This window comes from Cebidichthys violaceus, unplaced genomic scaffold, assembly GCF_023349555.1.
Source record: "Cebidichthys violaceus isolate CVI_PGR_0920_01 unplaced genomic scaffold, fCebVio1.0.p SCAF_22, whole genome shotgun sequence".
In the NCBI taxonomy this organism is placed as follows: domain Eukaryota; kingdom Metazoa; phylum Chordata; class Actinopteri; order Perciformes; family Stichaeidae; genus Cebidichthys; species Cebidichthys violaceus.
Genome location: NW_027176395.1, coordinates 873,805 through 885,328, shown reverse-complemented (window position 1 = coordinate 885,328; position 11,524 = coordinate 873,805). Strand labels below are relative to the sequence as shown.

Sequence of the window (11,524 nt, the reverse complement as noted above, 5' to 3'; positions counted from 1 at the left end):
TCAGAGGGATCACTTTTGTCAGGTAGACAATGACATTCTAATCTGAAGTGTTTGATAGGAGGATAAGCCCCTCAGTAGTTTACCTGGTGGTGGCTCCATGGACGCTTGTGTGGCCTGACGTAGACTGGTATTTGTTAGCGGTCGAAAAAGATGAAGTGGATTTGGTAAATGTGTGTGTGTGTGTGTGTGTGTGTGTGTGTATATATATATATGTATACATGTATATATATATATATATATATATATATATATATACATGTATATATATATATGTATATATATATATATATATATATATGTATATATATATATATATATATATATGTATATATATGTATATATATATATATATGTATATATATATATATGTATATATATATATGTATATATATATATATATATATATATATATATATGTATATATATAGTGAGGCCAGTGTACTGAAATATAATACTGACAAGAAGACAACATCAAGAAGAGAGCTGCTGGTCTTGCACCCAATTCATTTTAACATGACCACATGAACCTTCTAGAGCTGCTCACTGCTCCAACAGTACGGCTTTGTTGTTAGAAAGTCACTCTGACAACAACATGCAATCAAACTCATAATACATTTCAGAGTTTCACACATCAGTTTCAATACATAAAATCTACATTCACACATGTCTCGGTGTCAGTGTGCACCATTGACTATGAATAAACCAATACTTTATGACGTATTATTATAGGTTAAACTACCCTGCAGTATATAAAGTAATAAAATGTGTTCCATCTTCAGCAGCTGCAACATTAATATGATTCAGAAATGGGCTATTGTGCAAGACTTTTACTTTTGGTACTTGAAGTATATTTTGATGTTTCTACTTTTGTACTTTTACTTGAGTAAGATTTTAAATGCAGGACTTTTATTTTGAACATTTAGGATGTGAATACTTCTGCCACCACAGGTGAGTAAAATAGAAATAGTTCGTTGGGGGGAAACCCCGCCCGACTCGCTCTGTCCGGGGCTGCGCCGGTGGAGTTTTCGAGCCCATCTTTTCATTGTGGGAATCACGTGACCAAACGGAAGTTGCTCCTACATGAGGACACCGACATGAACTCTCCTGAATAAGGATACTGCTAACACCTCTGTTACTGTAGCGGTGTTAGTGCGTCTCCTTTAAAACAGTAGTTTAGTTTCAGCTGATTAAAAATGGCGTCCAGGACACCGGCAGCAGCGGGCTGTTTAACACGGAGGATGTTCCGTCCTTTTACCCTCCACGCACCACGCAGTTCACTAGCACCGAATATGCGGAAGTGCAGCTCCAAACGGGCAACCGAGCAGGACAAAAAAACAAAGGTTCGTACAGTGATACACAACCAAACAGCTGCAGGACATTTATTTTGAAAAGTTCACTTACAGGAAGTGTTATCGTGTCCTGGGCTTAACGACCTGTGTATCCACGTCACGTTTGACAGATACTATTATTGTTACAGTAGCTAATACTAGTGATGGAGGAAGTAAGATGTAGTACAGTAAAAAGTACAATATTTACCCCTGAGGTGTAGCACAGTAAAAAGTACAATATTTACCTCTAGATGTAGTACAGTAAAAAGTACATTATTTACCTCTAGATGTAGTACAGTAAAAAGTACAATATTTACCCCTGAGGTGTAGTACAGTAAAAGGTACAATATTTACCTCTAGATGTAGTACAGTAAAAAGTACAATATTTACCTCTGGATGTAGTACAGTAAAAAGTCCAATACTTACCTCTAGATGTAGTACAGTAAAAAGTCCCAGCATTGTCATCTACTCCAGTAGAGTACTTCTATCAACGTATTCACCCTGCAGTCAGAGGTGGTAGATGGTAAAACGTGGGTTCCTTTCTATGCAGAGATCTCCCTTCAGACCAGCGGCCAGCGCCACGCACGACTGGATCGGTCCACCCAACCCACTCTCCAACCTTCGGCCAATCGTCTACCACGTCCCCGACGACGAGTCGGAGCTGCAGAGACGTCTGAGACACCTGAGGCAGGAGACCGAGGACTGGAACCACGACTTCTGGACCAAACAGAACATCAGCTTCAGCAAGGTAGTGATGCATTCAACATGAAATACAAGATCAAGAGATTATAGACCTCATAAAAAACACACTGTCCACACAAAGTTCTGTGAAAATAAGACATTTGTCTTCTCTCCTTCCCTCTGTCCCTCCTTGCTTCTACCTTTGCTCCCTTCCTTCCTTTCTCACACATTATTTCCTGTCTCCTCTCCTCCTCCTCCTCTTTTCTCCCCCACCTCCCTCTTCGCCTGCTTTTCCTCCCTTCTTCCAACTCCTCTCCTTACCTCTGTCCTTCCTTACATATTTCTTTTCTCTCTTCCTTCCTTCCTCACCCTTTTGCCTGTCTCCTCTCCTCTTCCTCTTTTCTCCATCACCTCCCTCTATTGCCTTCCTTTCCTCCCTTCCCCCTCACCTCCTTCCATCTCATCACATTCCCTTATGTCCTTTCTCTCATCTTCTTTCCTTCCTTTCTCACCTTTTTACCTCTGTCTTCTCTCTTTATCCCTTTTCTTCCCCACCTACCTCTCTGCCCTTTTCACTCCCTTCCTCTCTCCTTCCTTCCTGTCTTCTGTATTCTCTCCTTCCTCCTTATCTCCTTCCCTCTGTCCTTTCTTGCTTCTTCCTTTGCTCCCTTCCTTCCTTCTTTCCCAATCTTTTTCGATCAATCACATGATCACGGTCATCATTATTGATCAAGTCTGCGATCGTTAAAGTGTCCTCTGCATGCTGAGCTTTTGTGTCACTTCTTACTTCCACCAGCAGAGGGCAGCATCGCACAACAAAAGGTTGCTGTTAGGTCTCAAATATACTAAATCAAATATAATAAATAACTATTCAACAATGAAGACATTTTATAAAACTTATTTTTATTTCATGGGAATGTGTGACTTTCCAAATGTTTTGGTTTGTGTATTTATAAAATGAATGTTATTTTTTTGGGTATATATGTTTGGTCTTATGCATTTATTGGTTTAAAACATTCTAATTGCTACAGGCTCTCTGGATGAGAGAGGAAAGAGGAGTATTGAATATTTCATTGCTTGTATCTCTTTGTTATTTGAGTTTTCTCTGTTGTTTAGACCGGTCCTGTCTGATTTCTATAGTTTGGTACTTCTGTGTGTGTTAGACCTGCAGGCTCACTGGGTTGACTCTTGGCTTTTTGTTGTGTTGTTGGATTTAAATATAAAACATGTTGATGCTCTCTGCAGGAAAAAGATGCGTTTATCTTCTCACAGCTGAAGTCAAAAGGCCTGACTGTGCGTGACGAGCAAGGTGAGGCTCTTCTACATGTGAAGATTAAATTATTCATCTTTTACATTTATTTATTCACATCCTCGGATCCAAAACTGACGATTTTTTTAAAACTGAAAACGCTGAAGTCTGCAAAATGTGTTTTCGTCTTTATTTTTGTCCCACCTCTCCGTCCCTCTGTCCTTCCTTTCTCACATCACTCATCTGTCTCCTTCTACTCTTTCTCCCCCACCTCCCTCTTCGACTTCCTTTCCTCCCTCCCTTCCTCCTTCATTCCCTCCTTCTGTCTTATCTATTTCCCTCTATCTCTCCTTGCTTCTTCCCTTCCATCCTTCCTTCTTTTTTCACCTCGTCTTTTCTCCCCCATCTCCCTCTTCACCTTCCTTTCCTCCTCTACTTCCTCACTTCCTTTCATCTCCTTCTTCCCTCTGTCCTTCCTTGCTTTTTCCTTCCCTCCCTTTTGTCTCCTCTCCTTCTTTCTCATCTCCTTGTCTTTGTCCTTCCCTTGCACCATTCTTTCCTTCCTCACTTTTACATCTGTCTCCTTTCCTCCTCTTTTGTCCTTCACCTCCCTCTTTGCATTTCTTTCCTCCCTCCCTCCCTTCATCTTTCCTTCCCTCCTTCTGTCTCCTCTGTCCTCCTTATCTCCTTCCCTTTTGTCCTTCCCTGCCACTTCCCTTACTCCCTTCTTTCCTTCCATTCTCACCTTTTAACTCGGTGTCTTCTCCTCCTCCTTTTCTATCCGCCACTTTGCCTTTCCTTCCTCCCTTCCTCCTCACCTACTTCCTTCCTCCTGTCCCATCACCTTCCCTCTGCCCTTCCTTGCATCTTCCCTTGCTCTCGTCCTTCCTTCCTGACTTTTCCCCTCTGTCTTCACCTCCACCGCTTTTCTTCCTTACCTCCCTCTTCATCTTCCTTTCCTCTGCTTCCTCTTCATCTTCCCTCCCTCACTGCTTCCTTTGTATATAATGTTGTCCCGTGTGTCCTCACTCCCCCCTCAGGACGCCGGCGGTCCCTGAACAGTGAAGAAATGGCCGTGTTTTACAAACGCTTCCTGGACACAAACGTAACACGACATGCAGATTATAACAGGTAACACCTCACCTCTGCGTCTGATTTTGGTTTTATTTATTTTTCTGTCTCCTCTCCTTCCCCTCCCCCCTTAAATTCTTCTTTCCCTCCCTCCTTTTGTCTCCTTTCCTTCCTCCTCATCTCCTTCTCTCTGTCCTTCCTTGCTTCTTCCCTTGCTCCCTCACCTTTTTGCCTTTTGTCTCCTCCATTGTATGAAATACTATAAAATTCTTTGTGTTTGGGGGAAAAATAACAATTTACAACCGTAAAATGAGCTAAACTTCTTCTGTCAAACTGTGTTTTTGTGTTTGTTAAGTCATCCTGTATCACTAACTCTCCCTCCTCCTCGTGTCCAGGGAATGGTACCGACGTAACTTCACCATCACCTTGCTCATGGCCCGAGTGACCCTGAAGAACATGTGGAGGACTGTTACTGAAAGATACAACAGCAAGAAAAACAGATGATAACAAATACAATATCAACCCACCGTGCTGTCTCTGTGTTCTGTGCTTTGTTGTGAACTTATTTATTATATTATTCACTTCATTAGAAACCAACCTGAAGATTTAAATCTCTGTTCTGTCCATCTCTCTTTCTGATTGTGTGGTTGATTCAATCACATCCTCTTCAGGAACTGAGATATATCTATATATAGATATAGATATATCTATATTCCCTGTTAAGGTAATGCAGTTTGGGATTTCAACATTCACTAAAACAACCACAAAGTCTTCATGAGTCTGAACCATTTAAAGCTAAAAGGTCAGTTCATTCAAATCATACTCAAGTACTGTATTAAAGTACAAATATTGAACTTGGTACCTCACTGCATTATAACAACATTACTCACTTTGCAGATGTTATTTATAAGAAATGTAAATCAATTAAAAAAAAGTATATTTTATTGTAGGTTAAACTACACCCAGCTGTATATATAGAGTAAGTGAAATACGCTCCATACTTACCAGCTGCAACATTAAAGTGATGAACACATTAAATAATTGATTTCTGCATAATGAGTACTTTTACTTTTAGTACTTTTAAATATGTTTAATGCAAATACATGCATTTTCAATATTTCTACACTGTGGTATTAGTACTTTTAAGAAAAGCTAATCCTTTATTAGTCCCTCAGCGGGGACATTTACAGGATTACAGCAGCATAGTGGAGTATATATATATATATATATATATATATTGTGTATATATATATATATATATATACATATATATATATATATATATATATATATTACCGGTATTTTATTGTTTTTTTGTCTTTACTGTAGAAGAAATATTAAAAGCATTAAAATAAATCTGGCTGCTTCACTTGCACCGCAGCTTCTCCTTTAACACGGGCAGGGATGACGTCAATACCGATGACATCATTGCCGGTTAACGCCATTTTCACGCACCGCACCGCACAGTCAGTCAGTCAGTGAGTGGACCAGCGAGCTGTCATCTTCACGATCAAGTTGTTAGCGTGGACTCGTTCCTGCCATGGAACCACATGAGAACAGGCTTTTCTCGTATGGCTCCGACTAAAGCCTGTGTTGTTGTTGTTTTGACAGCTAGGTGGCTAGCTATGTAGCTTTAGCTGCTCATCATTTTAACGGCGGTTGATGCAGTGAAGACCAGCGTCAGCCGGGACACAGTTTGTGGATATTTGTGTTTTTAATCGCTTACTCTTATCGACTGACGTTGTCGGTTAAAAGAACAACAACCTCTGTTTAAAAGAAGACGTGGTTCAGACGGTAAAAAGAGATAAACGGACGTTACAGTGACGCTACATCGGATGTCCTAGAGAACGGTAGGAATGGCTCCGTGTATTTCTTGGAATTGAGTCAATGGCTCCGTGTATTTCTTGGAACTGTATCAATGGGTCCGTGTATTTCTTGGAATTCTATCATTAGCTAACTAATTAACCACTTTTGGCAGAAAAGAAATGTCCCCGTTGTTTTCAAGTAGTCAAACAACAAGCATTTTGAATAAGTATTTAGAATTATATTTTTGCATACGTTTTAAAGATGAACCCCCTTTGATGTGTTTTTTTCCGTGTTTACGTCTAATTGCAGGAATTAGACGCTTTAAAGCACATCAACTGTCACTGAGCGAGCTTTAGCACTGTGTGTGTCCGACGTGTGTGTGTCCGTGTGTGTGTGTGTGTGCGTGCATGCATGTGTGTACAGGGAGGAATTAACTAACTGGTTCTTCAGGTTAATCCATTTGTAAACGAGATAGCTGGGACCAAAGCAGCAGCAGGAGCTAAAACATGCCGGGAAAAGATGCACTTGTTTGGGGCTTTAATGCATTCACACCGACAGTCTGGATGTTTTTGTCACGTGATGGCTGGATGTTTCCCCTTTTTCATTGATATTCAGAGCGTGTTCAGGAGACGGCTTCAGAAGGGACAGTGGATCTCAGTGTGAGGACTCACAGCTGGGAAACACTCAGAGGTGTCTGTGAATATTTGAAATGTAGGACTCATTGCACGACAGAAATCTCAGGAACACACACACACAACAGGGAATCACCAACACCCTGGTGTCCAATAACAAAGACAACATCATGAATGTGTCTGAGTGAGCCCTGGTGTGTTCAGTAGTAAAGTGCAGGTGAACACACTCGATCAATGCATTTTGTTTAATTGATGTTTATGTTGATGGGAAGCTCCTCCAAGATGTACGCCTGGTTTAAGATGTAGTTCTAAGAAAGATGGAGACTGAACAGATCAAACGAGCAGATCTTCTGTCTCCACGTGAGCAGAGAATATATATATTATTCTGTTTTAGCCTGCAGGGCTCCTCCTCCAGGCTAACACCCCTCTGCTCTCCTGGGGAGGCTTGTTGTTGGCTCAGAGATCCCAGAAGTGTGTGTGTGTGTGTGTGTGTGTGTGTGTGTGTGTGTGTGTGTGTGTGTGTGTGTGTGTGTGTGTGTGTGTGTGTGTGTGTGTGTGTGTGTGTGTGTGTTCTCTCACCGCTGGTGTGAAATGACAATTATGTGTTGTCGCTGCAGATTTTGGTAGTAATGCTGCAGGGTTGGCTTGAGCTGCATATAGAGCTCTTTCTTCTGCAGGTGAGGCACGTAAGACATCTCTTTGACATTTCTGTGCTTTAACTTCTCATTACTTATTATGGCCTGTATTGATTTATCAGCAATAAACGGATCTCGGCCGATCAATATCAGCCCGGCTCATTTATTGGTTGGGCCTTAATTAGAATAAACAAAAAGGTACCAACAGCATACAGGCATTAGATGCAGATGAGGAAATGCTTTGACTCTCACCGAGTGTCTTTGCTGCAGAAAATCACAATCTTTGACTCATTGAAAACACACTCAGTTGCCAGTTTATTCAATGTCATTGTCTTAACCAGACAATATATACAGTATATATATATATTCTGTGTCATTTTTAGACTGCACGAGTTCCTCCAGATTTTAAAGTCAGTGTCTGTAATAGAAATAAATCCAGTTTATTCTCTTATCTGGCATCTTTCAGCCTGATTTATTCATTCTTCGCTTGGTCCCTGAAGCTAATCACTTATCACATGAGACCTTAGCAACGGCTCGATTGTTGAGACTGAAGAAAGAGACTCCAGTGTGTTGAGTCGCCAAAGGAACAGCGACTGATGTATGTAAACAACCGTGACCATTTTAAAGCTGCTATAATATGTATTTTTATACAAATAATGGATCTCTTGACTGTTTCTACTTCTATCCACAGTTCCCTCCAGCGCCACAGAGTTTTACAGCATCATAAGCTTCAGGACAGCAGCTTTATCCATCAGCAGTAAAGGTCTGAAGACAGGCAAAGTTAGAGACTAGCTGGTTGAAGAAAGTGGAATATTCCGCAGTGAAAAAGCCCAAATAAAGCAGTAAGGGGAGTGAATACTGGATCTTATCTTGTCAGGTGGACAGAGACACTCCTAATAAATGCTAATGTTGCAGCGTGGTTTATATATATACACCAGACACCATAAACAGTGAATGCTAAATATTGTCATGGACCGGACACAACTGTTGTGTCATTTGAATCTTTGAGAACGAGCAGCCAAACAAACGCACACATCTGAGAACGTTGTTGTTGAATCACAGCTCTCATCGTCCGATGACTGTCGGCCCACATTGCTGACTCGGATTGTTTCTGTGTAGCGTTGCTCTTCCTGCATAGCACTCGCTGTTCCTCTTCTCCGTCGGTCCCCAAACACAACCATAACCCTAACCCCCACCCCCCCACCCTACCAGCCTCCTAATAAACTGATATCTCCGCCTTAACCTGCTCCCATGGAGAGCTGCAGGGTTCCCCTGGCGCTCCGCTTCAAGCCGGCTATTTGCATTTCAAAAGTTAACATCAGAAGTAGCTTCTGTGTCTTCCCCTGTGGTGCTTTGTGCTCTGAGACTCATCTGATGCCCCAAAATAAAAGGCTTGCGCTGTCACTTTCACTTCTGTGTTACTCTGCCCGCGGTGGTAGATGTCTCCTTTCTTTGCAGTTTGGGGTGTTTCCAGTGGTTTAACGTCGACCTTGCTCTGTGTTGTTAAAGAATTAAACCCAGGCTCAATGCATGGCCCTTTTTAAGGATCACTTTAACAGGTTTACCAGCTTTTTATTGGCACCGGGTTGCTGGTGAAATTTCCACTCAGACAGGTGTGACTAGTTGTATCTCATCTCATTACCGGAATTACTGTAAACTATTTCACAGCACAAGTGTCGTAAATTCAATTAATCGTTGAAATAGAACATGCGACGGTGTTCCAGCTTCTTAACTTTGAGGATTTGATGTTTTCTTTTGTCTTATTTGGCTGAATCTGTCACTTCTTTCAGAGGTTTTATTCACCAAGTGATGAGTCAATTAATCAAGAAAAACAACCAGCAGGTTCATCTGTAATGAGAATAATAGTTATTCTTTTATTTGTAGACGTTGATGGGAATATAATTAGTCAAGTGTCATTCGGATCTGATGTTGATTTTGACAAACACCAACAACAGGATAAATACTAACACTATTCCTTCATCAGTTTGCTTACAGTATTAGGAAATCCTTTTGAAAATGTGGTTGAGTACAAGTTTGAAGTTGTGTGTGTGTGTGTGTGTGTGTGTGTGTGTGTGTGTGTGTGTGTGTGTCGTTGCAGCATTAAGGAGAAGACCGTTGAGTGAGTCACACTGGAGAGTTGTTTCACTTCTGTCTTCTTCATGGAGCCGTGAAGTAGAAACATCACTTCAGTGTTTCTGTAGTTATTCAGCTCGGACGGCTCCCAGAGATTTATTAGGAAGCTCACTGCAAGTGCTGCCGAAGCGATCAGTCATAATCCTCTTAAGTGTGTGTGTGTGTGTGTGTGTGTGTGTGTGTGTGTGTGTGTGAGATGAATACAAAGCAAAGAAAGTCAGGGTTGAGTGGGAAGGAGTGCATGAGGAGTTTGTAGTGAGAGGAGCCGATGTTAACGCGCAGTGCTTTTGGCTCATATTTGCATAATAATAATAATAATAATATGAATAACATCTGTTTTAGCTGCCTCTCCTGTCAGTCTGCCTCGTTAATCACCAGGGCTGCTTCAGGATCTGATTATGTGCTGCGACGGCGTTATAGCAGCACTGAGACGCTGATAGTTATTGGAGTTATGTTGTAATCATGAATATGGAGGTTTAGGGTTGGTTTCACTTTACCGCACAGTAATATCTGACTGTAAACACGTCAAAATGATACTTTATGTTATGTTTGGTTTTTCCAAACTGGTGTCATGTTTGAGTAGGTTTCTGGTTGGTGATTTAAACTGACTAGACACATGGAAAGCTGCTAGACGCCGACTCCAATGACAGCGCTGTAACACTGTGGTGGTTACCAAACGAAAGACGCCCGGTCGCTACAGCACTCATCATTTATTTAAGTTCTGCACTTGTTCCCTACAGAGCTTTCCTCACCTCATGTCTGCTGTTATGTGTGAACCACACGCAGCCCACGAGCCTCACATCTGGATTCAAACCGGCGGCAGGCAGCGGCCGGTTTATCGTCTGTGGTTCAGGTTCAACTTTTCATCGCGGCCGCACCGAAGTCGCTCTTTTCCACCAAGCGTCTTAAGTGACGACGCCTCATTTCAAACGGAGATCGTCACTAATGCGACGTTACATTTCACCTTTTTTTTTGTTTATGCAGCTTTTCTCTGCTGCGGTCGGTGCCTTGCTCAAAGGCAAAGCACGGATGTTTGTTATTCGTTCTCCAGCACCTCTGGACTCTTAGAACCAGGAGCTGTCCAGTGTTCTATCAGAATCAGCTTTATTGGCCATGTATGCGTAGACTCATCAAAATGGACGAATACGTCACGTTGACTTTAACTTGTCGTTGAATCTGCAGGATGCGTGAGGACATGTCCACCATGGTGTGCGTGAAGGAGGAGGAGGACCCTGGGGAGAAGCTGTCCCAGGATGAGATCATCTCCCGGACCAAGCAGGTGATCCAGGGGCTGGACGCCCTGAAGCAGGAGCACCACTCCATCCTGGAGGGCCTGCTGGGAACGCTGCGCTGCCTGAAGCAGGACGAGGAGGGCGTCCTGGTGGAGGAGAAGTCCCACATGATCCGCAAGTCTCTGGAGATGCTGGAGCTCGGGCTGAGCGAGGCGCAGGTACCGTCGGTCATCGGTGAATCATCACCAGCTGAAATATAAGATAGTCCTTCATTAGTCCCACTGCGGGGGACATTTACAGGAGGACAGCAGCAAGAGACATAGTGGAAAAAAACAAGATCAAAAGTATTATAAATAAGCAATAAAACAGTAAAGGTCCAAGATACAAATCCTCCTGAGGGACAAATGAAGAGAGAAGATGTTACAGCTAAGAAATAAAACGTTTCTCTTTAAAAATGCAGATTATCTTTTAGAGAAAGCTTCTTTGTCGTTACTCAGCTGGCGAACGCCGGCCTACGAGTCACTGATGAGTCACCGCTGATGCCTCAGCCCCTCGTCTCCATCTCCCAGCATGCCTCGCCTATTAAATATACAATACGCTGCACCACGCCGACTCTAATGCCCACCTTCAGCTCTTTAGGCAGCTTGCAGTTATTGTACAGTAGAGTGTGATTCATATTTTTCTGCGTAATTATCCTACTCTCTCTATGCCTCAATCACTTTGTCTAAGTATACCCCTCCCGGTACCGCACCCCTCG

The 11,524-nt window shown here is 42.2% G+C and overlaps 2 protein-coding genes across 4 annotated transcripts in view; both read left to right on the top strand.

Moving 5' to 3' along the window:
• Nucleotides 1–1,066: 1,066 nt before the first annotated feature.
• coa8 (cytochrome c oxidase assembly factor 8) lies at nucleotides 1,067–4,856 on the top strand. Its single transcript, XM_068717561.1, has 5 exons — nucleotides 1,067–1,340; nucleotides 1,879–2,076; nucleotides 3,255–3,318; nucleotides 4,299–4,389; nucleotides 4,725–4,856. Exons 1-5 carry the CDS (start codon nucleotides 1,194–1,196, stop codon nucleotides 4,831–4,833), a joined length of 609 nt encoding a protein of 202 aa, XP_068573662.1. The 5' UTR covers nucleotides 1,067–1,193; the 3' UTR covers nucleotides 4,834–4,856.
• A 923-nt stretch (nucleotides 4,857–5,779) lies between these two features.
• Nucleotides 5,780–11,524, top strand: part of klc1a (kinesin light chain 1a) — a 35,464-nt gene continuing 29,719 nt past the window's right edge. For 2 of the 3 annotated variants that reach the window (XM_068717557.1, XM_068717558.1), the window contains exons 1-2: nucleotides 5,781–6,179; nucleotides 10,718–10,985. In XM_068717557.1, the coding sequence (XP_068573658.1) occupies nucleotides 10,719–10,985 (267 nt within the window). In that variant the 5' untranslated portion in view covers nucleotides 5,781–6,179; nucleotide 10,718. Of the gene's footprint in view, nucleotides 6,180–10,717; nucleotides 10,986–11,524 lie in introns of all 3 variants that reach the window. The other variant, XM_068717556.1, reaches the window with a different exon arrangement.

Coding starts and splice junctions, on each gene's coding strand:
- coa8 (XM_068717561.1), top strand. CDS start 1,194: ATGGCGTCCAGGACACCGGCAGCAGCGGGCTGTTTAACACGGAGGATG. Junction 1,341..1,878: donor AGCAGGACAAAAAAACAAAG/GTTCGTACAGTG, acceptor CTTTCTATGCAG/AGATCTCCCTTCAGACCAGC. Junction 4,390..4,724: donor CGACATGCAGATTATAACAG/GTAACACCTCAC, acceptor CCTCGTGTCCAG/GGAATGGTACCGACGTAACT.